A 27,352-nucleotide genomic window follows, 5' to 3' on the forward strand; every position below is an offset into this window, starting at 1 on the left:
TGGATTGATCCTATAGTAGTTATAATTGATGTAAAACTGGGTGGGGATCGTGAGAAGCTGCAGAGATTCTTGGTGAGGCTTTGACTTTGCCCCACTCAGTCAAGTGAATTTCCCTTGCAGTGAATCAACTGCTGCTGCACACATTTGAAAATACTGGTTTTTACCTGCTCATCCTGCAGGTACAGCAGGATTAGAGCAAAGGTAGATCATCAGCAGCCCTTGGGTGAGCAGGACAGTAATTCAGCCCTGCTGGGCACCTGCTTCATTCAGAATATTAACATGGGTGGCTCTGGGGGACTGCAGCGACTTCCACGCCCCAGTCGTCTCTGCACTGGAAGGTGATGCATTCGAAGCAGGCTGGGATGGAGCCATGCATAATGCATGAGTGTGAGGAGAAATGTCCCTGCCTGGGCGTGCTGGTGGCTGTGGGCCTTGGAGGAACAGCCTATAGCCTGTGCCAGCTGTGTGTGTGACACAAGAGTGTGACAGAGTGCACAGCTTCCCTCTGGGAGCTGCTGGGCGAGGGCAGCCTCCAGCTGCAGGTGAAGGGCAGGTCCCCGTGCCTTCCCCAGGGGCTCAGCTCAGCAGGACACAGGTGGCTTTGGGGAATTGCAGGTTCATACCCTGCTATAGACATTCTCTGGATTAGGAAGGACATAAAACCATAGAATATCCTGAGTTGGCAGGCACTCACAAGGTTCGTTGAAGTCCAATTTCTGCCCAGGACACCCCAACAATCCCACCCTGTGCCTGAGAGCATTGTCCAAACCCTCCTTGAGCTCTGCCAGGCTTGGTGCTGTGCCCACTGCCCTGGGGAGCCTGTTCAGTGCCCAAACACCCTCTGGGTGAAGAACCTTTTCCTGATATCCAACCTAAACCTCCTGTGGCACAGCTCCAGCCATTCCCTCAGGTCCTGTCACTGGGCACTACAGAGATCAGATCAGTGCCCAAATTTGCACCCAGCTTGGAGGAGTTGTTTGGTGTCAGTACACTGGTCCTCATGAATATTCCCTTTTTCACTCTTCTACATGCCAGCTCTTGGCTGGTCAGGCTTGCTCCTGCAGCTTCACCCTTCTGCAAGACTTATTAAAAAAGAAAAATGAAAAGACCCAAAGACACAGGCCCATGAAGTGTTCATAAAAACAATCCTAAATAGTACCCACATTATAATTATAACTTAATGTGGGAAAGGACTGCAGACCATCAAATCCATCTAGCTGACATAACTCTGCTAGGACTGCAGTTATTGATTATCATTCCTTGGCAGCTGTTTTCAGAGAGGCAGTTTCCTTACTTGATTGATAAATCCATTGGTTTCCAAAGGGTGATGGGAAGCTGCAGCAACTGCTCATGGCAATGTTCCTCACTTTAAGACTGATAAAGAATTTCAATGACAATAATACAGTTGCATGAAGTCAATCTGTAATCTTTTTGACAGTTGTGAAGTCTGCCTAATTACAGCTTTATAATGAGAATAAAACTTCAGCCAGTTGGTACCTTCAGTGCTTTACTGAAAATATTGTGGGCTGAACTCTCAGCTGGGATCCATTTGATAAAGATCTGCCCCAGTATCTGGTTCTTATGTTGGATCTTGGCTGGGCTAAAACCCTGGTACCAACTCAACGCCTGCCATAACCAATTTAGCTCACAGTTTCGTAAAACTACCCCAACTTGTGGGTAGCTTATTTCCTAATTTCCCAGATGGTTTCCTGTGAAGTTTGAAGGAATTTCAAGATTGTTTACGACTTTCAGATTTGCTGCCTTTTTTTTTTTTTTTTTTTCTCGATGCAGAAATTGTATCAATTCTTCTTCCAGCACGTTCCTGTTGATGGCAAAAGAAATCAGTGAGAAAACGTGCTCTGCACACCTGCTGAGCCAGGACAGAATCACAGAATGGTTTGGGATGGAAGGGACCTTAAAGACCACACAGTTCCAGCCTCCCTTCCATGACCAGGGACACCTTCCACCAGACCAGGTTGCTCAGAGCCATGTTTTTTAAGATCTGATGGACAATATCATTTCATTGCCAGAACAAGATGAAAATTCCCCCAAAGTAAGAGTATATTGAGGTATTCCCTGAGGATTAATTTAAACTCCATCAAGGGGGTAACGGGGGGCAATAGCTGAAGGCAGTATTGAAGGGCTGCTTTTGTTTTCATCAGGTCCCTGGGAAGTGAGTTCTGGTGAGGCTTTTATGATATCAGCAGGGGGATTTTCTCCACATCATATTTAATTATAAGTAACGTAGGTCTGAACCACTCATTTTGAAAATCTGCAGATTTTCAAATGTTTGGATAGAGTCTAAGAGAAATCCCAGGTCTATTCCTTTGGTCCAGGAGCATCTCAGGAGAATCTTCACATTTCCATAGCATTATGTGCATTCAGAGCCTGCATTCAGGGACTCTGCTTGGTCTCCTTGGTTTCTGCTCAATTAAGGTGAGAGCCATAATAGCCTCCTCAGAAACTGCCCAAGGCAGGCAGTGATACAGTCTGATGAGCAGGAGTTGTGTGTTTCTCCTGTGCTCAATCCCAGTCTTAAAGCACCTCTCACATGAAAATGAAAATAACAACAGCATAATCGTTAATAGCAGCAACAATCACATAATAATTAATAATTAATGATAATAAATGCTACCGTAGACTCATGTGTGGTGTGGTTGAAGGGTTGATTTCTTACTGACAATCCTCTTTTACTGCCAGTCCTCTCCTGTCTACCCAAGCCTACTCTGGTGCCTCACATAAGGCAATCCATCAATATTTTTTTGCTCACATCTTGATCTTGCAGATGTTGTCGGAAATAACATGGAGAGCATCAAGGGTTTCCTTTTCCCTGACCCTATTCTTGTTCCAGGTCTCCTCTCATCAGACTCTGGGGACTAAGAAGCTCTGAACTTTCAAGTTAAACCTTGAAACAGGTGGATGATAAAATTATAAAGCTGAACTGAGGACAGGAAATTAATGGTCAGAGTATATACAAGAGGTAGAGGCATGGAGAGATTCCTCAAGGCTGGAGATGAAGGATCAGGAGCTCATGAAACAGCACAGATACCCTCTCTTGGCTCTGCTGCTCATCCCAGCAGTCTCCTGAAGGCAGCAGACTGCTCATTAAACCGTGTATCCATCTGTATTACGTTAGAATCAAATCTGTTGTGTGGAGGGGAGCAGTGTCCACATTGGATCCTTCACTGGAGAGGAGAGGGAAAGGCTGGTCCTGCAGCCTGTGGTTAAACCTGCAAGCTGGGCTTGCTTTGAGTGCAAGCAGTATTTATTTCTACTCAAAACCTACAGCATTGTCTCATTTGTTGTCAAATACTTTTGTGACAGCACTATAAACAAGGTTGTTCTTCTTAAATTGTGTTTCTTGGTTTTTTTTCACTCCCAGAAGGTCTGATAAATGCCTTATGAAGTCATTTATATTTATGAAGTTGTAATATTGCACTGTGTATGGAAGTAAATGCTGTGTACAGAGAGGTTTTTCTCACTTTTCTTAAAAGCTATTATTAGATAGGGAGTGAAACAGTACAACCCATTGATTTTACCTCCTAAGCAGGCCTGGTGGTATCTCCATGGTGGGAAGGGCAGCTTGATTACTTCCAAAGGTGTTAGTGGTGTACTACAGAGCATACAACCTTTTATATAATCATCAAGGCCCATGGGCTTCATTTGAAGGCTGGGTACCAGCAGTTTGCTCACACTTTTTATAATAACTTCCACAGAAATGCTGCTTTTTGCATGATCATTTTTCACACAGTTGTCGCAGTGGAGGAAAAACTTGCAAAGTCAGACAGAGAGAACAGAGATTTTCAGAGGAGTTGTGGAAGATTTGAATTGTCCAGTCTCTGCTTGGTTGATCATTAATTTTCATTCTAAAATGCTTTCTTTGAGATATGGAATGGAAAGATTCCTATTTTTCCTACAAAAGTATTTTTGGAAAACACAACCATGCAGGAGGACATTGTAGCTACAGGTTGGTTTGGATCCTCTATTCTCACTCTGGGGTGTCTGCTCAGGAGGCTGGGCTTGCAGCTGCCCCACACCACCAGGTTCTGGGGACCACAAAACCCCCAAAGCCCAGACCTTGTGTTTCCACATCCTAACAAGAATGGATTCAGGAGCATTTTTAATCAGTCTACATGGCACTGCCCTTTCCAGCCCCCACATCTGTCTTCTGGCTTTTTTGATACCAAGAGGAGCAGAAATATTTTCTGCTGCAGGCCATGGTAAGAGCTGTGAGAGCTTTTGGGCATTAGGGAGCCATTCCTTGCAGGCACAAACACTGCCTGCTGCGCTGCTTCTTATATTTGTGTGGTTCATTTCAGCTTGCCCCACAAACATGGCTTTTTACCAGCTGTCCATATTAACAGTTTAGCCATTTGGTTAGCCAGATGAGGTTCTGCTAGAAATGTGGCTTTAAAGCAGTGTTTTGGTAGCCTTGAAAAATCTTGCAACTAGAAGACCACTTGAGTAACATTTTGCAAGTTCTGCTGTGAGTTAAAAAGCACAAGCAGGCAATACTTGCAGACAAACAGCTCATCAGACATGCTTCTCCCAAAAAATTCTTCAAAGGCAGCAGCAGTGACCTGCAGTGCTGCTGTCTTAAAGATGGCTGGTAAGTCTTCCTTAATAAATGCAAATAGTTTTGAGTCTGAGGCAGTTCTGGCAAAACCCAGAGTCCTTTTATACCTCCACAAATGACTCAGACTTCTGGTGAGTTGTACTGTTAAGAGTGCAAAGTGAATGATGTTGCTTCCCTCCTTCCAGGAGGCTAAAGGGAAATCATGGAAAGCTACAGCAGAACAGCTTCTGCATGCTAATGGGCATGGGCAGGATTTTACAGTAGTGATTTTCAAAACAGAAGGAGCCTGACCCTCCAGTGAAGCCAAGGCTGATTTCAATGCCCAAACCCCTTTTGCAAACTGGGTGGTTTGAAGTTTTGGCTCTCGGAAGTGGATCTTGCTTAACCAAACAGACTGAGCCCCAGTCCAATTGCATGCACAGCACACATCACAGCCTCACGTGGCACCAGCCTCCTGCCTCATGAATATTCAGCGTGCATTGCTCAGAATTGTGCCATTGTGGTGGGGTCTGGGCAGCACCATGCACACACACACCCCTTCCCAGTGAAACACGCGTGCTTGCAGGACCCTGCACCACACCAGGACCTTTTATTCCTTCCCTTCTGGGTGACCAAAGCACTCAGTTATTATGTGGTTAATTTGTGCTGGGAGGTATCCTCTGTCCTTTGGCTGGTCTGGGAAATGCTGCAGCCACCTTGGAGCTGGGCTGGAAGCTGTCTCAGCCTGGCTGAGCGTGGGGCTGGCGCGTGCTGGCGAGTGGCCCTGCAGAGGAGGGTGTGTGTGAGAGCTCCAGCTCCAGCTCCGCTCCTGGCCTGTCATCCTCATTCCCACTGAGGCCCCATGTGCTGGGGAGGCTGCTCTGAGCCTGGCTGGTTGTCTCTTCAGTATGCCAAGGAAGGGGTACTGGCAGGAACAGGCAGATGCCCTTCAGCAAAGGCTCAGGCACTGGTTATACTTAGGGACCTGTTGGAAGACACTAAACCCATGGGGTCAGAGAGTGTTTGGGAGGAGTTGTTCGGTATCTTAATCAGTTTTACATGAATATAGGGTGAGATAAAACTCAAAGCAGACATATAAATGTGGTGGACTGTGGGGATTTGTGAAGGAATTTCAAATAAGTTCGAGATAGGACCTCTGAATTGCTTTTGACGATGCAATTTATTTTTCTTATCTTCTACATAGGCAGGAAGGGTGAGCTCAGCTCACATCTTCACTGCATGGTTCAGAAGGTCACAAGACTTCTAGTTACAAGACCTTTTAAGGATTTATTAACCAATGAAACACTGCTAACAAGGATATTTATGGTTTTGACCCAATCCTTAAATATTTCGTCTTATGGACTCATATTACAGTGTAAGCTTTCTAAGCCAATCATGTTACGACACACAAACCTACAGTGCTGTACTTTAAATTTTCCTCTACTTAGCTTAGCGTGTCTCTGCTTTAAACTATAAATCCACATTCTCACTTCTACTACTTAAATTTGGAAGCCTTTTCCAAGGTCTCAAATCAAATCCTGTGTTTAATTCTAAGCTTTGGTTTACAGGCCTGAAGTTCTGAGAATTGCCTGCGTTTCAGATTCCAACATTGGACAACCTCATCTTTAATTTAGTTCCTGTTTAGAATAAAAAAGAAAGGGTGTGAGGAAGGTTGATGCAAGTCTGGCTTCACCTGATGGTCAATGAGAAAATTTCTCATTCGTTTGCCCCTTGGTCTCTATTTATAGCACAAGACACTGATGTGACAGGTAATTTGGCTCTGGTGTAAATGGTTATAGGAGAAAATGGCACTCTGAGGAAGCCAGGCAAAGGATCCCAGCTGGGGCATTCTGCACCCAGAGCACCTCTCCCTGCCTTCCTTGTTTAGGCAAGGAAATGTAGGAGAAAAATATGTTTAACCACTGTCTCAGCAAGGAAGCATTTCTTTACCAAGAGGGAGATCAAACTCTGGAACTGGCTTCTAGGGAAATGGTCTGTGCCCCAGACCTGTCAGTGCTTCAGAGGCATTTGGAAAATGCTCTCAAAAACATGCTTTAGCTTTTGGTCAGCCCTGAATTGGTCAGGCTGTTAGAGTAGGTGATGGTTGTAGGTTCCTCCCAACTGAAATAGTCAGTTCTATTCTATTCTATTCTATTCTATTCTATTCTATTCTATTCTATTCTATTCTATTCTATTCTATTCTATTCTATTCCATTCCATTCCATTCCATTCCATTCCATTCCATTCCATTCCAATAATTTAAAAAGCTTTTGAAGTGACTGAAGCTGCAGCTGAAAGAGAAAACATGGCTCTGACAGGTGTAGCTCAGGTGTTTTTAGCAGCATCTAAATTCCAGGGGAACTGATACAGCTCAAATCCCTGAGTCCTGTCCAGCCGAAATCTTCCCAAGTCTCCACTGATTTCTAGTTCTGGATTGTCCTTCTTACCCTTCCCTTCCCAAGGAGCTTTGAGGTTCACCTCCCTCCTGTATCACCTTTTGCAAAGAGGTTTGGCTCAGCTCCTTCTCCATAAGGGAGAGGAAGAGGAGGAATGGCTACAGGAACATCAAATCCCACCCGAACAGCTGGACAGGGCAGCAGGGCTGCAGCTCCCTGTCCCTTCGAGGGAGATGAGGAGAAGGCAGATGTTCTTCCTGCCCTTGAGAATCCTGACAGAGCTGGCAGGCTGTGGGTGAGGGGAATGTGCTCCCAGGATGGACCTGGGAACTGGGAGAGCCATGTAAAAATCACTGAACTCGTATCTCCCTTTTCTGTGCTGAGATTTTCTAACTAGCAGTTGGCACTTCTTTTTTCCATGCACATGGGAATATTTGCCTCAGGTCTAAAAGACACAGGATCCCTCTCTGCCAGGTCTCCTTTGGCTGCAGAAAGAGGCCAGATGCTTTTTCATCTCCTCCCTCTCACATGCTCTTGTTCCCAGAACTGTGTCACTTGGCCTCCGTCCATCTCACTCTGATCCTTTCCTTACCTGATACAGCTGGGTAAATATCCCAGTCATTCCACGGCAGGAACAGATGACTTTCAGGATTTAAACATACCTGGTCAAGCCTCTCTTGAGTAACTCAGCATCTTCCCTTTTGAGGAGAATGAGAAAATGCAGTTTGGCATCTCTCTGCGCGAGAATGCAGCCCACTGCCAGCCTGCAGGAGTATGAGTTTGAAGATCATTGGAAGGAAAAGGCTTAGTTGGTCATTTCGGATCTTATAATTAATTGGGATTGACTCAGGGAACTCAGTTGGAGTTGAGTTTGTATTTTTTGGCTCAGTTCTCATTTGTTTGCCTCTCTACTGCCTGTGTCCCAGGGAATGTCTTCCCCTGGCACGTGTCCTTTTTCTGCCATCAGCAGATGATGTACCACGTACACCAGCTCACCTGTGCAATTTATTGTTGAAGTTTTGTGTGATAGACAACTTAAGTATCTCAAAGTCAGATTTGCATAAATTTTCAGTACTCTGACAGAGTAATTTTTGAGCACAAAAAATATCAGGTTGTGAATAATCACAGAATCTTAGAATGGGTTGGGTTGGAAGAAAGCTTAAAAATCATCTCATCCCACCCCTCCTGCCATGGGCAGGGACTCCTTCCACTTGTTCCATGCCCCATCCAGCCTCGTCTTGAACATTTCCAGGGATGGGGCAGCCACAGCTTTTGTGGGCACGCTGTGCCAGGGCCTCAGCACCCTCACAGAAAATATAATACCTCCTGTCCAAATGCTCACTGGTGACAGCGCCCAGTTGTTGAGCTGCAGGGTTTTGAAGTACCTTCACTGAAAAAGAATATGAAAAATGGCCAAACCTGCACTCCTGTGTTCTGGATGCCATTTTGTAAGGATGGTTTGTAATGTTGGAGTTGCATGCTCCATCACCTCATCACTGTGAGGAATCTGTGGAGCTCCAGCTGTGTCTGCCATACAGCTGTGTCTGCTGCTCAACCTCCTCCTCCAGGGGCTCTGACAATGCTGGAGCTGTGTTTTGGAGCATTCCATACTCCCTGCCCCAGGGTTTCTGCAGGAAGCAGGCATGGGCACATATCTGTAAAAGACCCGTCCCTGTTTTGTGGAGTCAGCACCCAGGATCCCAAAAAACAGGCACCAAGGTCCCTTGTCCTGTGCCTTCCATGCAGCCCATAGGATCCAGCCATGTGTGCTCATGACCACAGGTCCAGTGCTGAACACTTAAAAAAAGTAAAAGATTCATATATAGTGTATTTGATGGAGAATATAATTGGATGTGAGTGGTGCATGAAGAGAGCTCAGTAATACAACAGCAATTTTTGCATTCAAGCCCATCACTGTAAAGCAAGGCTAATATGTGTAATAGTAATGAGTAATGTAACTCATTGACTCAAGGCAAACACTCTGTGATGACTCACAATTTTTGGAGATTTGATTTGATGGTAAGAACTAAGAGGCTGGATTAATTTTGTTTCTTTTAGTATCGGTGACTTTTTTTTCCTGACAGATTGCAGTTTTCCTGAATTTACTCTTTGTTCCGAATGATTTGACAAGTGGCATCTCTCAGATCTGTTTGGCTGGTGCTGTGTTCAAGCTGTTCTTGAGGACTTGTGCAGTGTGTGAAATTAAAGCTGTTTTGTTTAGCTTGTCATGAGCACGTTCTCTGGCTGGATGAAGAGTCCCCTCAGAAGCAGGTTGTGGGTGTAAACAGATTAAATTCACCTTTGTGGACTGGATATTCCACAATCCTTTCATAAAATTTTGCTATTTTAGTGGCTGTCTCCGATACTAAAATTTTTTGCTGGAGAGGTTGAAATAAAATATACGAAGTGGGTGGAAAACACTGTAAAAGTTAACTGCTTTACAAATGTAAAAATGCACTAGTTGAAAATGGTCATATGCACTTGTTTTGTTCTAGCCAGCACCCCCCATGGACAGGGGAAATTATATAACAAGCAGAAAGCTTTTTTTTTTTTTTTTTCTGATTCTGAGGTTGGATTGAGTCGCAAGAGAGATAATTCTGTATTTGAAAGCCTTATCTGAAAAATGGTTTCCTACTCTTGGAACTATTAAGCAGTGATAAAACCAGGAGTCTTCTCCTTTCTCAAAACTTATAAAATAACAAAATTAAATTGTCAAAACTTTGAATGGGAAAGTGGTTTGTTGTGGCTAGCCCCAAACTTTCTCGTTCATTTATCAACAACCAAAACTAGAAAACGCTTTGATCAAGCATTTGGCATTTGAACTTGTTAAAAACAGAAACAAATTTTAAAAATGGAATTTTCAGACTGAGTAAATGCAAGGTGGGTTGAAATCTTCCATACAGCCCTAGCAACAACACAAAGCACTTGCAACCAGCTTGCACTTGCCTTGCTGCTGCAAGAGACCCACCCACCGTGCTGCGGTTGGAGATGCTCATCCATCTTATCTAACCCAGGCACAGGCACAAGCAAAACAAGGATTTCAAGTAGGTCATCAGTTGTAATTTCCTCAGCCTGTGGCTCCAGTCCCTTTGCTGCTCCTCCTGAGGAGCTCCTGTTGGTGCTGCTGTGAGCAGAGACATCGCTGCTCCCCGAGGGCCACACAGAGCCCATAGCGGCCACCACCACTGCCTTTGCAGCTCCTGCCTCTTGTATTTGCTGGGAAATGCCCCAGAAAAGGCAGGAATGATGTACCATGTTCTCAGAAGGCTAATTTATTACTTTATGATACTATATTATAGTAAAGAATACTATACTATACTAAAGAATACAGAAAGGATATTTACTAAAATGCTAAAAAGCTAATAATGGAAAGTCGTGACTCTTGACTCTCTCCTGAGTCCTGACACAGCTTGGCCCTGATTGGCCAAAGAGTCAAAACAACTCGCAGCAGAATCCAATGAAACAATCACCTGTGGGTAAACAATCTCCAAGCACATTCCACACAGGAGAAGCAAATGAGATAAGAGTTGTTTTGCTTTTCTCTGAGGCTTCTCAGCTTCCCAGGAGGAAAAATCCTGGGCAAAGGGATTTTTTCAGAGAATGTAAACCAGAATCCACTGAACAATCACCTGTGGGTAAACAATCTCCAAACACATTCCACACGAGCAAAACAGTGGAGAAGCAAATGAGATAAGAATTGTTTTCCTTTTCTCTGAGGCTTCTCAGCTTCCCAGGAGAAAAAATCCTGGGACGAAGGGATTTTTTCAGAGAATGTGAACCACCTGCCTTTAACAATTTATTCTTCTACCCCCAGCTATCGACCTGTTGTACTGGCGCGACATCAAGCAGACGGGGATCGTGTTTGGCAGCCTGCTGTTGCTGCTCTTCTCCCTGACCCAGTTCAGTGTTGTCAGTGTTGTGGCCTACCTGGCCCTGGCCGGCCTCTCAGCCACCATCAGCTTCAGAATCTACAAATCCGTCCTACAGGCTGTGCAGAAGACGGACGAGGGTCACCCCTTCAAGTGAGTGGCTTTGTGGTTGTTGGGAAGGATGAAAGTTTGACAAGGAAGTCTCACAGATGTGTGTGCTTAGCAGAAAGATTTTTGCATGTAGAATCTGAAGAAGGAATAGAAGCAAGTTTTGGCATAGAGGGAAAGAATTGCTGAGCCAGTCTTACTGGATAACCAAGGAGGCAAAGGGTATGTTAGATAGAAGGGGTTTTATGAGCTTAGAGCAAAGGATAAACCCACCTCAAACAAGAGGATGTTTTTACCAAGCAGAAAAATAGCCCAGGCAAACAAGTCAGCAAATGTTGCAAGCAGAAAAAAGCTCTCAGAATTTTCCACTGCAAGAAAACTGAAAACCAACTTCTAGCTTAAACTGTAATGCCCTAACTTTTAGTGATTGGAGAACAGTAACATGAATATGGTAATTATAGTAGTTATGATAGGCTATAGATAAAAGTTAAGGTATAGGTTGGTTCTACTGTATTAAGATGCTCAGCAAAGAAAAGTATATAATGCATTTGTAACCTGAACCAAGGGTCTCCAGGCCTGCCTGCAGCTGGAGCTGACAGCTGGAGGCACAGCTCTGTCACCCACCACCCTGGACTGCTATAACCCTTAGATGTAATAAACTGCATTTTGAAGAGCCACCCGGAGTCTCACATCTCTCATTTAGGCTCTTACAGTGGTGATGCCCAAGTGCTGCTTTTTGTGCCAGAAGAAATTCTCTTCTTGCTCATAAAGCAGGAAATAATGATATTTTCACAGTTTCTCAAAAATTTTAAGGTTCTGTCGGCTTAGGTCCTGGAGAGAGAAAGAAAAACAGCACACCACAAAAATTGTCATCCTGTAGGACGTGGAATTTTTTTCTCAAAAAGATACAGGAAATTTTAAGCAAACAGAGAAAATTAGTTTCTTTAGAGCTGGTGGTAATTCAGCATATCTGCAAGAGAAAAGAGCATTGTTTCTGGGCACAATCTATTGGGCACAGAAGGCAATTATCTATATCTTTTCTCCAGCAACCCAATATCTAAGTGATGGTACCAGTGGCAATGCACTCCCCACTCTCCACAGGGTCTGGGGGGATTGCTCCACAAGAACACTGATCCTTTTTCCTCTGCTTGTGGGGAAAACTCCCAGGTCAGATTTGTATCCCCATTTGGGTGAGAAAAAGAGAGAAATCCCATCAAGACCAGGCTCTGTTGGGGAAGAGGCGAGGCTGGAGGTGAGCAACCCCAGCTCAGCATTGCCCAGAGGGATGGGTCATGCAGGGTGAGGAGGGTGTGCTCGTGGCCTTGGGCCTGGAGAGGGAGGGGAATTCATTGCTCCAGCACAAAGAAATGAGGTCTGGGAAGGAGGAAATGATGGGGTGGATGGGTTTGAGCGCAAACAGCAGGGGAAACTTCCCAGGTTTGTAACGGGACCTGTGTTTCTGGCAGAGCCTACTTGGAGATGGAGATGAATCTTTCACAGGACCAGATCCAGAAATACACAGATTGTCTCCAGCTATACGTCAACAGCACAGTCAAAGAGCTGAGGAGACTCTTTCTCGTTCAGGACCTTGTGGATTCTTTAAAAGTAGGATTGCTTTAAATATTTTTAACCCCTCTCTAGAGGATAAATCTACATTTCAAAGAGCTGCTTCCCATGTTGACAGGGTTGTCATGAAACCTAGTTTTGTGTAGCTCCAAATATGAAAGTTGCTCTGCTTTTTGATTTAAAAACTGTTTCCAGCACTTCAGAGGTTTGGCATTTGAATGTATTGATAGGTAATACAGGATGTAAAAATTTGCAGAAACAGCTTAGCTCCACCTCAATTCTAGAAGCATGCCAGCAGTGTGCTTTGTTATAAAATAGTGGTCCCCTCTGTTAATCTGGATTTCATCTGGTGGCATTACCTGCTATGGAAGATCTTTCACTCCCTGCTGAAATAACTATTGATTTTTAGCCTTACACTCAAGCAGGTGTCCTTTAGAGCAAAGGGAAGATCATTAAGAGAGCAGATATAAGTTAGGCTCCTAAATTAGTAAAGAATTTTAGGAAAGTGTACCCATCTTTCAGCCTCAAGTGTTATCAGTCCCTGGGATTACCACTTCAGGGCTCTGTTTAACCTGTTTGGAGTTAAACATCTGCCCTGACATCATAAAAATTTGATGCAGAAATCTGCTTATGCCATTCTCAATGCAGAGTTCTACATGGATGCAATTTAAGCCCTAAATAGACATGAAAGCTGAGCTAAGAGGGTGAGAAGCAGAACAGAGAATGGGGTTAATACACCTAGAAAACTTCCCCATTCCTTATGTGCCTTAACCACTCTCTTCCGCATTAAAAAAGGCTCATGTGCTGTTATATTAGCTAGTTAAGCAAACTATTTTCTTCTTATGCTGGCACTGGAGCTGATGTAATGATCCATCTTTAATTTAGTTTGCAGTACTAATGTGGCTGCTGACTTACGTGGGAGCCCTCTTCAATGGCCTGACTCTTCTGATAATGGGTAAAAATCAGCATTTCTTTTAAAAATCTATTTTTAACTTGAACTCCCTCCAGATTTCAACTTAGACAAAACAGCCTATCCTTGGCCTGCCTTCCCCTCAGTTAAACCACCAACATTTATTTCCCTTCCCCGTAAATATTAATTGTTCTGTTATGCTGTCCCTCCTGCTAGAGCTACTTTGCAGTTTATGGTTTTGTGCAGCTCCCAGTCCCAGAGCAATGGGGAATTCCATATTTGGGAGGCTTGAGCAAAGTGCATTTTTAATACAAAGCTCCCTGGTGGATCAGCTGACCAAGTGGCACGATAATGTGTTTGCCACCAAAGTAGGTCTCTCCTCTGGGGGAATCTGATCTGCAGAACATAACACTGTGCTCCTTTTCTCCTCAGCTGTGGTGTCTATGTTTACTCTCCCCGTTGTATATGACAAGTACCAGGTAGGTCTGTCTGCAGGGTGCATTTGGGGTGCCTCTGCCTGGTTGTTGCCTCCTTGACTTGGTCTCCTCTTGCTCTTTGCAGGCACAGATTGATCAATACTTGGGGCTGGTGCGGACCCACATAAACACGGTCGTGGCAAAGTGAGTTCAGCAGCCAGCTGTGGGAGGTTGTGGTGCCCTCGGGGGTGCCTGGGACCTGGGTGGCCCTGGGGACACTGTGTCCTGTCAGTGGTGTCCTGCCAGAGAGGCTGAGATGCCTGGAGAAACCCTCCCAGTGAGTGCAAACTAAGGCGCTCCATCCTTCTGTCCCCTCCCTTGCTGTTTGGGGGAATCGTGGGCAGAGCAGCCCAGTCACAGACTGGTGTCACACTGGTACCTGGCCAGGACAAACAGGAAGGAATGAGTTCACTCTCTTCCCCACTGACCACTCCAAGCCTGTTTTTTTGCATGAGCTGATACCATTAATGGCCAAAGTGGGAATTAGGACACCATCCTGTCACAGAAAGCAAATACCTGGAAGCACTGTGATCTTCAGTGTTTCCAATCCCCATGGAACAGGCAGAAGACCTGCGTGCAATTTTGAAATTTTGTTCTCAAAATTCTATATTCCTGGCTTTCTGTAGACAACAGACCATGGAGAAATAATGCTGGGGGGAGAATAGCACTGAACATATCCCTAGATTACATGAACCACCAAAAACCAGGCCTGTAAGAACACCTGATGGGCATCACTTCTGTTTCTCGTGGCACTTTAATTCACCTGTTGAGACAACACACCAAGCGTGGACTAGAGATTATCCCTGCCTAAGAATCCAAGTGGGGAACCACTGGAATGGAATAACTGCCTCACCATATAATCCTTTTTCTTCTTTATTTTTTAGGATTCAAGCTAAAATCCCAGGTGCTAAGAGAAAGGCAGAGTAAAGCAGACATCAAGAATTCATCGACTACAGTAGTGCATAATGGGGAAATCTGGAGTGAAAACAGCTCTGTTCTTACACTTTACTGCAAATTTATCATTCTTTTTTTTTTCTTGACACCATAAACTTAGAAACATAAAACTCAGAAGCAGTGCTTTTCCCCTGCTGCTTCTGCACTTAGAATATTTGCAATCACTTGTGTCAAGCACTAAAGTATAGTAAAGAGAAAAGTGTACTAGATGTGGTTTTTTGTGTTGCTTATAAAGTGCATGATGGTGAGAGCCTAAATAATATTGACCTCTTTATTTAATTTTTTTTTTAGTGTTTTTCCTTCTTCTATTGGCATTGCTTCTATAACTTTTAATGTTACATGTGGCTAGGGGCTTTCCTGCTTAGCGCACTTGATGCAATAGTTAAAATTGCTTCTACGTCACTGGGTTGCTGGTTGGATTCATCTTTATTAACTATATAGAATTGTAGACTGATGTTTTAGTGTTTTCCAGCACAAATAAAATGAACAGTAATCAGTACTTATGGTAATCAGTTTTGTATAACTCAAAAAAAAAAAAAATATAAAAAGAAAACAAAACCCAGTACTTTTGTCGTAAAGGATTGACAGGCTGATTTACATGTATGGTAACTGGAAAGTTCCAGCATGTTCAATTTATTACAATTTGTATTACATTCTCTGTAGTTCCTAATGGACTTAATTATGGACTCTGAATATTTGCACTTATGTACTTGATACCGAATGCAGAAATAAATGTTACTAAATGTAAAAAGTTCTCTTTCTTGTCACCACTGGGATTACCTTGACATTTGGGCACTGGACACACACTGTGCAAAAAGGAGCATTTTCCCTCTTTCTCTCTCCTCTGGACATCTGCACACACTTTGCCCTTACATCATGGTGTAGTCCAACAAGTAGTACCTGATGTCTTACTCTTAGTTAGGCATCTTAGGTGTCTAACTAAGAGTAAGTAGCTCATCTAATATTTTTACATCTTGATGACCTTCCTTGGAATAAAAGGAAGATCTCTGCACACAGTTTGTTTATTTTTGTTGGTGGTGTAGAAAATATCAGGTACATGGACCAGGGTCTCTTCCTCCATTTGCTCACTGTGCAAACCACGAGCAGCACAGTGTGGAGGTGTCAGCAGAGCACAAAGGGCTCTTCAGTTTCCTTATCATCAACTGCTCTCTTACCCAAAATTGTTCTAATTGTTCTCTGAAATCTGCTTTAGACAGAATCAATGTCAAATCCAGAGGCTGGGAGCTGAAACGAGCGTTTACTCTGTTTCAAAGGTGAAGGTTTTTAAAAATTGCAATTTGGTGTTTGAGAACCACCAGAGGAGAGGAACAGCTGTTGAAAATTATCCAAAGTGCTTCAAAACAAACAATTGGTTAAGTGCTTGATTTGCCCATTTATGGAACACACCTGCAGAATATTTTTTTTTTGGTATAAAAATGTGAACATCAAAATATCTTCAGTCAAATTGCTGGTTTTCTTTTTCAATCACAAATGTTTTATGAAGAATTTATTTTCATACAAAGATTCTTAAATACTCATCCCAACTTTGTAAATTTGAAGTCTTTCCTTAGACTCACTCATTAATTCACCTTTGTCTCAGTTCCACACGGCCACAGTGACACCTGTCCAAGGCCAGGCTGCAGTTCTGTTTGTATCTAAATGTAAAACCCAAATGTATGTAAGGAGTTGGTAGAAACATTGGTATGGCTGTGGGCTAGTTAATTGTTGGGACAAGTCTCAAATACCCTTATTTTCATTTAAGCTTTATATCTAAATGTTAAAATACTAGGTTGGGTTTTAAATGTCACCTGCAGCCAGATGGGAACATTTTTCCTCAATGAGAAACTGATGTCTAATGTCTTAAAACAACATATATTGCTTTTGATCAAGTGGAGTATGTTTGCTTTAGCTGGTGCTGTTTGCAGCCAGGAGTTAAAATTCAACAGAAACCCCCATTTTTATCTGCCTTGGAGTTCCCTGTGTCTCTGAGGAAGGGAGTGCAGACCATACAAAGCATCCCTGAAGATAAAGATTCACCACCAGAATTCTTATTACTTACAAGAGGAGTGCGTGGGCCCAACATGTTGATTTTGAAAATGAGCCCATTTAATGTCCCATCCCCCTGGTCCCATAAATGTGTTTTTCCCTCACATTCCCAGAGCAGTAATTTCCAAGATTGGCCTTTTGCAATGCTGAACCCTAAGCACAATTTAAAAGCTACATCTCCTGCACATTTAGAAATAAAGCAGAATGAACCTTCTGGAAGAGTACAACGATTCTCAAGAGCCTAAACCAATAGAGATCAAGATTCCCATCTTGTCTCCTCCAGCATCACCCTCTCTCAAACCCCCAATCCCAGCCCTCAATCACCCTGACTGTACCCCTGCACACACACCTCTCAAACCCACGTCCTTTTCTCACATCCCACCTTGCCAAACAAACCTCCCAACATCCTCAGAGCTGCTCTGACTTTCCATATATTTGCCAGTAAGAGCCTGCAAGAGCAGCTGGGGTGGCTTAACCTGGTGGGTGGGACCAACTGGGAATCCCACACTGGGATGTGGGGGAAGCAGAGGGTTTCAGGCAGGGTTTGAATTGCTGATGGTGCTCGTGGTCACCATCCCCTTACTGGGATCACAGCAGCACTTTCTGTGCTACCTCTGGACATGGAAGCTTGGAGAAAGCCAAACTCTGCTAATTCCTGGTCCTGCTACACACCTTGCAATAACAGAATCCCTGTGCATATGGGGAGGGAAGGTTGGTGACACCCTCAGTGTCCCTGGTAAGTCTCACTCATAAAGCAGCACCTTGTGGAAGGGTTGGACATCCATATTTTTTGGTTCTTGAACAAGTGTGGGGGGAAATAACCAACACTGAGCTGTACTTGTTAAAATATTTTGGTGTGATTACAGTAGATGGCTGAAGACAGCAGAATGTTAAAATATTTTGGTGTGATTACAGTAGATGGCTGAAGACAGCAGAATGTTAAAATATTTTGGTGTGATTACAGTAGATGGCTGAAGACAGCAGAATAACACATTCATGAGCAGTGCTCTGAGATACACAGGCTGTGAAGCCCTTTGGCTTCTGATCTCCATTTGCAAAGTAAAAATCAGCAGTGGGAAAGCTTGACTAGGAAAAGCAGTAAACTTGTGGGTGTTTCTAGGCAGGTGAAACCTGGGAAGTAGCTCACTCTGCCTGGCTAAAATGCCGGGGATGGTGTTAAACCATTCATTTATCTTCAGATTGTCCCTTGGGTGAGGAACCTGCGCAACAAATCACCAGTGATTCAGGGGTCAGCTTTTCCACCTGCTTCCAAGGCTGCTTTAATGAGATAAGGCAGTGATGGGTGATTAGTGATGGGTGTTTTGAGGACCCACTCACCAAGGGAGGGTGTTCAGGTGGTTGGAGGATGGTCTGTACCAAATTGCTGGGATGGGCTCTGCCTCCCTCCTCATCTCTGCATGATTTGTGGTGCTGATGTTCCCTTTCTGGAGAGGAAACTGAGAGCTCTCCAGGGTGAATGTCACAGGCTTTTTTAGAGGCAGGGACAGGTACAGACCAGACCTTTCTGTGGCTGGGAGCTGGCTGGGTAATGTAAATAAAGCTTTTGATCTGCTCAACATGGTGCTGTTTTTCAAGGAAGATAACAAGTCCTCCTGCTGAGCTGAGCTGCGAAAGGCAGCCCAAATGACTGGGCTAATTGGAACTGAAAGTAATTTAACTCTGACTTGGGCATATGAAATCAGGAGTGCCATGCTGGCAGGTGACAAAACTTTGTCAGAATACTTACATGAGTCTTTTCTCATTCTCTGTGACTTTAAAATATCTTCTCCATGGTTTGACTTGTACCTTGCAGAAACTTTATAACCCTGCTCCTAAACTGCTGCCTGTTAAGTAGAGACTCAATGGTTACTTAAAAGTTCTGTCAGAGCTTTATGTCACTTAAATGTCTGTTCCTGCACCTTGAAATGATTACTGCATTGGTATTTCATGTGAAATGTGAATATTCTCTGAGGTCACTGGTTTTGTTTCCCTGGTTCTTGGTGCTTCAGCAGCATTCCACTCATCTACACCTTGTATTTGCCTCTGTTACTGATCTCTTTTATGCTCCTTCTGCTCTTTAATATTTATCTAGTGAGAGTAGGATCACAAAGCACATGAGTGCCAGGAAAGCCATGGAACTGGGAGGAGATAAGAATGTTATAATATTCTGTGAGCAGCCAATCCATTTAAAGAGAATCTGTCTGCTCCCCCATTGCTGTCTCCCTGCTTGCTTTCAGATGGCAGCTGGCTCCCATCCCTGTCCTGGTGGGTTACAAGTCAGTCAGCTGTGATCTTACCAGCCTTTCCCTCTCCATGTGGGCCAGGGAAATATGTGGCAAGCCCAGGGTCTGCCCAGTGCAGATTTGAGAAGAGCAAGTGTGATGTATTTCTTCCTGATTCCTCTTAATACATCCTTTTCTGAGGCAGAGGATTAAAAGCTGCTCCATCAGTGTGTGAGGGTTTCCTGGGATGCCAGGGATGGCTGGAGTGAGGCTGCTGGCACCAGGGAGCCTGGCTGGAGCATGCAGCACTGCAGGAAATCTGGCATTGGGGTCAGGGTGAGATGTGGGCACTGACAGGAGTCAAAAGCTGCAGTGCCTGGAGCAGGAGGAGGAGTGGGCTCTGCTCATTGCTGCCAGGCTTCCTTGGTGCTCAGCACCTGTGCAGGAGAGAGGGGCAGAGCCCTCTCTCTGACAGAACAGGGGAAAGATGATGAGAGTGGGGACCCTTCTCCACAGGTGCACAGGGAAAGGGGAGTGGATTCTAAGCAGGTAAATGGGCTTGTGTCACAGACATCTTTCCATGAAAAATCCTTTCCTTAGGATTGTTCCTCCTGAGAAGCTGAGAGGCCTCAGGAACAAAATGTAAACAATGGTTATCTGCTACTGTGGAATGCAACTGGTGCATCTGTGATTGGCCCATTTTGGATGTTTCTGTGATTCTGTGTTTGTAATTAATGACCAATCACAGTCAGCTGGCTCGGACTCCGTCTGAGACAGAAGCTTTGTTATCATGCTTTCCTATTCTATTCTTAGCTAGCCTTCTGATGAAACCTTTTCTTCTATTCTTTTAGTATAGTATTAATGTAATATATATAATAAAATAATAAATCAAGCCTTCTGAAACATGGAGTCAGATTCTCATCTCTTCCCTCATCCTTGGACCCCTGTGAACACAGTCACAGGCTTGTCCTGCTCTCTCATTTGTCTGAACTGCTCGTTTCCTTGTCTTTGCTGTCTGCTGTCTTGGTTTGGAAAGACAGGAGTCTGCTAAGGAAGGCAGGAGCCTCCCCTGAAACAGAGAATGTAAACCCTCCCCACCCCTCCGAATTGCTATAAATTTGAAATTAAGGGGCTCTCAGGCAAAAATGTGGGAGCAGGAAATAACAGTTCTTTAATAGGGAAGAAAAAAAAAAGGATAAAATAAACAATGCAGTACACCAGAACAACACTGACAGAGTCAGAACCCAACCTGACACTCTGTGGGTCAGGGTGCTGGCAGCAGTCCCATTGGAATTGTGGCTGCAGCCCTCCTGCAGTGTCAGGGGTGGTTCTGCAGGAGCAGGGATCCTGTAGAAAAGGGTGTAGTCCTCCTCTGAAGATCCAGTGGAAGAGGCAGCTGCTGTTCCTCTGGGAAATCCAGTGGAGAAGCTGTGCTGATGTTCCAGGATCTCCAGATTATATCCAGGTAGGAATGCTTGGCTCCTCCCTCTGGGCTCACATCTCCCAATGGGATGCTGTAGTTCTTATCAGCCATGCAGTGACATTCAATGGCTGTTATCAGCAGGTGTCCCCTCCCGAGGGAGGAGTGATTGTGATCACTCACAGAGAGAGAGATAAGGCAAACTGCCCACTGACAAAAGACAACTGCCACACAGATGGTAATGGAATACATCTTGCCTTGCAACCTGGAACATCTGCTCACAAGGGAAGAGCCAGGTCACTGTGTGCTGGAGCTCTCCTCTGGTCAGCATCTGATCCAAGTGGCTCTGCCACGTCTGCAGCTCCCCTAGAAAGAGATCTAAATCCACAAATATGTCAGATTGATAATCTGGGGACAGCAGCAGGTGTGTGCAGGGCAGGTCAGTTACCCGTGCAGTCACTGTTCTGTTCAGCATTCTGGCAATCCCTCCACAGCTGGGCCATGCCCATCTCTGCATTGCCCCTTTCTCCTCCTCCCTTTCACTCCTGCTGCCCCAGCCAAAGCACTGGGGATGCTGCAGGCACCAGGGGCAGCATTGGAGGATGGAAAGAGCTGCACAGGTCTGTCTAAGAAAGCAAAACTACCAAGGACACCTATGCTGACATGCTTTCATTCCTTTTCCCTCCTGCCTGCCCCTCCACCAGCAAGTCAGACTCATTTCCCTTGTTCATTGAATATTAAAGAGGTTCAGCCTCAAGGCTGTAATTTATGCCTCCTCATGAGTCTTTTTGTTTTAGCTGAAAAAATAATTCAGTCCTGCAAAGCTGATTGTCATTCGCCCCAAGGTCCCTCTGCACACACTTCCCTTTACGAGGGAGCTGTAAAGAGGATTTAGTTACCTTTTTACTTCTTTTGCACAGCCCTCTAATTTAGATGCAGTGATATAAAGTACCCCAGACTGGTCTAAAAATGACAGAATTATAGAATCTCAGAATGGTTTGGGTTGAAAGGAACCTTAAAGCTTGTCTAGTTTCAACCCTGCCATGGGCAGGGACACCTTCCACCATCCCAGGCTGCTCCAAGCTCCATCCAACCTGGTCTTAGGCACTTTCGGGGAGAGAGCAGCCACAGCTTTTCTGGGCACCCTGTGCCAGGGCCTCAGCACACTCAGAACCAAGAATTCTTTCCCAACATCCCACCTAACCCAGCCCTCTGGCAGTGGGAAACCATTCCCTCTTGTCCTGTCACTCCATGTCCTTGTCCAAAGTCCCTCTCCAGCTCTCTTGGAGCCCCTTTAGGTTCTGGAAGGGGCTCTGAGGTCTCTGTGGAGCCTTCTCCAAGCTGGACAGCCCCAGCTCTCCCAGCCTTTCCTCACAGCACCTTTGTGGCCTCCTCTGGACTCACTTCAACAGGTCTGTGATCTACAGTACCATCAAAAATTCTTATAACATTCTGTAGATGTGCCAGAAACAATAAAAAAATGTATGTACCATCCAGGCAGTGGAGTGACTTCAATAGCAGATGTCTTTACACAAAATATTCCTCATTTGCCGAGTTAGACGTGAGGTCTAATTTCATTTCTCCTAATTCTACGGATGCTTGCTTGGAGAAAGCAGCATCCACACAATCATTACACTGAGTGAAAAAGTACCACTTTTGGCACAGGTTAAGCATAATTGCTGAACAGTTAGCAGCAGAACATCAGCTTGACTTGTCAGCATCCAGCAAATTTGAGGCGCTCAGCTAGGAAGAGGTGGGCTGTAGCCTCCTTAGAAGAACCTACCTGGGGAAGCACCTCTTGTATTCCTTCTAGCTGGAAATCTTGAAGCCCTGGAAACCTTCTTCACATCTCTCTCCCTTCAAAAACTATACAATTTACAACTTTTCCCAGATGAAATATAGAAATATGATGAACTGCAGAGAGAAAAACTCTGAAAATCCATACTCTTGAGTTTTCACGTGCCAGCTTAAAAAAAAACCTGAAGGAGTGTAAAATTCTGATAGTACTACTGTCTCTTTCGAACACCAGACTTTCAGGAAATCAGCTTCAATTTTAATTCTGACATCATCACATAATCAAGGATCTCTCTTCATCTCAAGTGTTTTCTCCCACCCACTTTCCCCTCAGCAGTCACACGTCCATGACTCACATACTATACCAACACTAAAAGAAAACATTTCTCCTCCTGCCATTTAGCCAGAGGTACTCCCACAGCTCCCCAGTCACAAGAGACTTGAGTAAGTCAAGCCTTCTAGGGAGAAATGGGGCTGTCTCTGTTGTGCAGGATGAAATGAGGTTCAGAACTAAATTTTGCAAAGGAAAAATCAGCCAGAGAAGCCTTTAGAGTGAAGTACCTGGAGTCAAGGTGTCATGGATATGGTGCCATGAGAGAAATTATGAGTAAAGCACATAAAACCTTGATTAATGCAAGATTTTTAAGGAGATCTCCAGGAGCAGATGGGAATTGGTAACATAAAATGAAAATAAAAAAGCAACTGAGCTTTGCTAAAGACACAAAGTGGTGAAGTGTCAGGAGGGGATGTCTTAGGGAAGGAGAGGGGTAATCTTGATACCCCTGAGCAGTAAAAATCAGATTGTATTTTACATTGCAGAGTTCTGTCCTGGATGGATAACAGAAAATTGCCTTGTTGGCTAGAAAGCTGCTGCTTAGAAACAAATACTGATGGGAAAATACAAATACATACCTTAGAAACAAATACTGATGGGAAAATACAAACACATACCTTAGAAACAAATACTGATGGGAAAATTCTGGTTAAACACTCTTTGAAAATGCTCAGTGAGTGGGGCAGAGGAATGCTGCTAGGGTTCTACAAGGGAATTACAGGACTGGAGTCCAGAAGAGCTCAGCTTTGTTACTTTTAGCAAACCAGAGGCTGGGAAGGGGGAATAGAATTGCTCTTTACATGTACATAGGGCATAAAGACAGGAAAGCTAAAATCTGTCTAAGCTGGTGCTTAATTAAGGTGCTAAATGGTGACACAGGAAAAAAAAACTGCATTCCATGGTTTGTACATTCAAATTTATTCTTGGTCAGGGAAATTAACACTGGCTCCCAAATAGGAGTTAGAAACAAGCCCTGTGAATCTCTGAGTCATTCAAGGTGGGAAATAGGTTATGTAAAATGCAGAGTGCTGTCTTGTTGATAACATGTGCAGTTCCCATGTGGCTCTCCCTCACGAAAGGTGAATTTACAAAAAAAAGTGAGTTTACAAGAGAGGATTGAAAGGAACCACACATATTTCCCCCCCCTCCCCAGCAATTACTGCACCAGTAAATTTAGCCAGCAGAGAGTGCCTGTGTTTGTTTTTCAGGAAGAGAATATTACATGGATGGGGATGTGAACAAGCAGATCTGCTGAAGTCAGAGAAGCTCTGACTGATCTGTCCAAATCACATGAACTCAAAATTTGGCCCATTCTCCTTGGGAAGAAAAGATTTGTCTTGTCATTTATTACTAACTGGCAATGTGTGGATCCCAAGGAGGATGTTCCAGGCTCAGCTGAGGTGATCAGAGAGGCAGGCACTCACTCATGAGGACACTGTTAGGCTTGTGACAACATTTTAAAAGCTTGTCAATTCTTCCAAACGCAGATGGTGCTTCATGACTCCTCTTGTTTGCTGGGAGTTGGAAAGATGCTATAAAGACAGATTCCATGTCTTCCTCTGTGAATCTGGTTTGCTGTGCCACAATTTTGCAGGTGGGGAAAAGGATAACCAGATTAGATTCAGGTTGTGATGGATAGGTTCATAGAAATGAGTGCAAACAAACCCACAGGGGGTTTCTGTTTGGGATAAGTAAATAGAAGTGGGGGAAAAAAAATCTGCTCCAATTCCCCTCTTAGTTTTTAATAAACTTGTCAGGATGCAGGTGATTTATGAGATGGAAATTTCCATTCACAGTGAGCATGCATTTGTTCAGGCTGAGGGTTGTAGTGTGAGGAAGGAGGGAGCAGATCCTCCTACACAAAACCACCTCTGCTCCTGCAGCCTGGTGCTGCATTTCCCAGCTCCTCTCACCTTCAGGCTGGGCAGGCATTTTTCTCTGCCCCTTTGATGATCATTGCAGTAGCTGAATTTATTTCAGGTGCAGGGCAGCAATAAATCCTTAGAGATCTGGGGCTAGAAATCAGAGTATTTCTGAGCTTAAATGTCCTGTGGCAGCAGCAAAACCATCCCAATTCATGACTTATCCTTTGCTTTTGCACTTTGTGTGTCTGTAACTTATTTAGCACCCTCATCTTTGACAGGAATTTGAAAGTAAGACCTGCAGAAAAGGTTTTATTGGACATGCAGAGGCAGCATGTCCAATAAAATGGCAATGGAAAAGGCATTTCTCTAGGCAATGGAAAAGGCATTTCTCCAGGGGAGGAGAGAGCCTTGTGGAGCACCTTTGGTGTAGGAGTCACCAGGCATCTTTTAAGTGTTAAAGGACTGAAATTCCTGTGCAACTCTGCAGAGCTGTTTGAAGTGAAGCCCTGGCTTGAAAAAATAATATCTGCTGGAAAAAATAAGTGACTCTGTCATATCAGAAGTACTGACTTTGAGGCTGTTTTTAAAAAAAAAAAAAAAATATATATATATATAGAGTTCCTAAAGAAAAAGGAGCATTACTATTATTTTCCCATTAAAATCTGTAATTCCACTGATGTGTTTGTACAAAGCTGTGCCACCACAGCTGCGGGACCATAATACATCTGAAAAAAAATGTGAAGAATAGGTAAATATTCTACCTAGAAATTTTTTATTGATTGAAAAGGAACCAACCTATTATTCATCCTCAAGAACAATTTCTAGTTGAGGGGCTAAGCTCACCAGGAGAATGGAGTACTTTGGTGTTATAGTGCTGGGTTAATGGTTGGGCTCCATGATCTGAGAGGTCTTTTCCAGCCTCAGCAATTCTGTGAGAATAAATCCAATTTTTTACTTGGCCCAGAGCTGCCTGAATTTGAGTCAGGTACAAAAGTGCAACTAGCAGGTTCACTGAGACCTGAGTTCTGCTTAAGACTTGAAAAGATATTCAAAAAAAGAGGGCCTCCTCTTTTTCCTAGCAAAGTTTAATTGCTAATTATTCGATTGGCTGTCATCAAATGAGCAGATGAGTTTCCCCCCCATAAAGCCAGGTAAAATAGGCCTTCTGCCATTCCAGGGATAACTGTTCATCCAGATAATGACATTTTGCCTGCAGGGCAATGAAGACATGGATCCAGTTATTTTGGGGGTGAACTGGAGACACTTTGCCCATTCAAACCACAGAAGAGCATTGCTCCAGTGCTGCGCTCATTCCCCCCATGCCTTGCAAGCACCAGGAGGAGAAATGGGAAGATGGGCTCAGGTCCTGTGCAGGTGCCTGCCGCACAGATCATTCAACACCTGGCTGTCCTTGGCACAGCTCAATTTCCAAGGCAATTTCTCCGGGTGCTGGGGGTGAAGGATGGCCCCAGCTTTGCTGATGGTGCCTTGCTGAGCCATAAATTGATGCTGATTTGGAGAGGGGAAGGTCTCCAGGAGCAGCCTGGCAAGGTGGCAGCAGCTGTAAATAATGATGGAGAGAAAGGGGCCAGCTCCTACCAAGCTGATTGTCTCCAGAGGAAAGATGCAGCACTTCTCATTAGACCTTTTTAGATGATTGAAAAGAGGTGAGGCTGTCCTGCTGGTTCTTTGTTTCTTCTGTTTTTCTTTGTTTCCTGCCTGTTTCTCACAGAAATGATCAGCAGTGCCACCTGATATTCCCTCACACAATCTCTACTCCATGTTCAGTTCTGAATTGAGGATATTTGCACTCAGACCCCCCTGTGATGACTGTAAAACACGGATGGCTGCATTTAAACACATCCATGGGAAACCCCCAAAATGCAGCTCAGCTGCAATGTGCAGGCTTGGAAGATAAAGTGTGTAAGGTTTATTGCTAATCTTTTTTAAACTTTGGTGGTTTGAAAGTTTGGGGTGCCAGCATAGTCTCTAAGGCTGGAAATTATTTATTTTAACTGCTAGAGGTATTTTATGCACTGTGTTTTGTGAAAGGACCTTCTCCTTGTATTGTGCATGTTTCCTCATGTGGGGATATTTGGAGCCAAGGATTAATAGGGAAAATGGGTCTCATTTTAACTTATTATTTTTAATTTTTTTGTTTGTTTAAAGATCTGCCTAAGAAAACAGTTATCCCCATGATGTTACCCCCATGGCTCCAATGGCCATGGACTGTCTTTTCCTGTTTTCTGGGGTAATGTAAAAGACATAAAATCCAAAGGGAAGAGTCACAGCAAGTGTTTGGTGGGGAAGGGCCATGTGAAGGCCGTGTGTTTCTAGATGAGGGGGCTGCCATGGTCATTAATGCATTTCCTCCTTGTCTTTTTGGTTTTACTCTCACATATGGGGCCATCTGGTTCCTCTGTGGGACTCCCAAGACTTTTTGGCAAGCACATCCATGAAGATGTCTGCGGTTTTTCCTCTTTGAGCCTTTCTACTACATCTTATTTCTGGAAACCCTGCTCAAAAAAAAAAAAAAAAAAAAAAAGAAAAAGAAAAAAAACAAACAGAGAGCTGCAGCCTCTACCTGTCACACAAACCTGGCTGTCAGCAGTGTTGGTGTTGTAGGGCAGCCTTGGGAAATCCTCTTTCACTGACAGGTCTGGTGGCACATGAGGTGGCTGCAGCTTGCACTGTGCTTCAGTGGCAGGTGGTGAGAGACAGATGCTCCTCGTCCCCTCGGCCTCTCGAGTGATCAGGTGGCCTGAGATCTGAAGGCAGAAGGAAATTTAAAATATGCTCAGAGCACAAATTCGTTCTTTTCAGGTCTTGAGAGGTTA

The 27,352-nt window shown here is 44.2% G+C and overlaps 1 protein-coding gene across 2 annotated transcripts in view; it reads left to right on the forward strand.

Moving 5' to 3' along the window:
• Window positions 1-15,585, forward strand: part of RTN1 (reticulon 1) — a 123,923-nt gene extending 108,338 nt beyond the window's left edge. For both annotated transcript variants that reach the window (XM_030948681.1, XM_030948682.1), the window contains 6 exons: window positions 10,766-10,973; window positions 12,395-12,533; window positions 13,380-13,449; window positions 13,837-13,883; window positions 13,966-14,024; window positions 14,765-15,585. In XM_030948681.1, the coding sequence (XP_030804541.1) occupies window positions 10,766-10,973; window positions 12,395-12,533; window positions 13,380-13,449; window positions 13,837-13,883; window positions 13,966-14,024; window positions 14,765-14,807 (566 nt within the window). In that variant the 3' untranslated portion in view covers window positions 14,808-15,585. The remainder of the gene's footprint in view (window positions 1-10,765; window positions 10,974-12,394; window positions 12,534-13,379; window positions 13,450-13,836; window positions 13,884-13,965; window positions 14,025-14,764) is intronic.
• Window positions 15,586-27,352: the final 11,767 nt, after the last annotated feature.

Source organism: Camarhynchus parvulus, chromosome 5 (assembly GCF_901933205.1).
Source record: "Camarhynchus parvulus chromosome 5, STF_HiC, whole genome shotgun sequence".
Classification (NCBI taxonomy): Eukaryota; Metazoa; Chordata; class Aves; order Passeriformes; family Thraupidae; genus Camarhynchus; species Camarhynchus parvulus.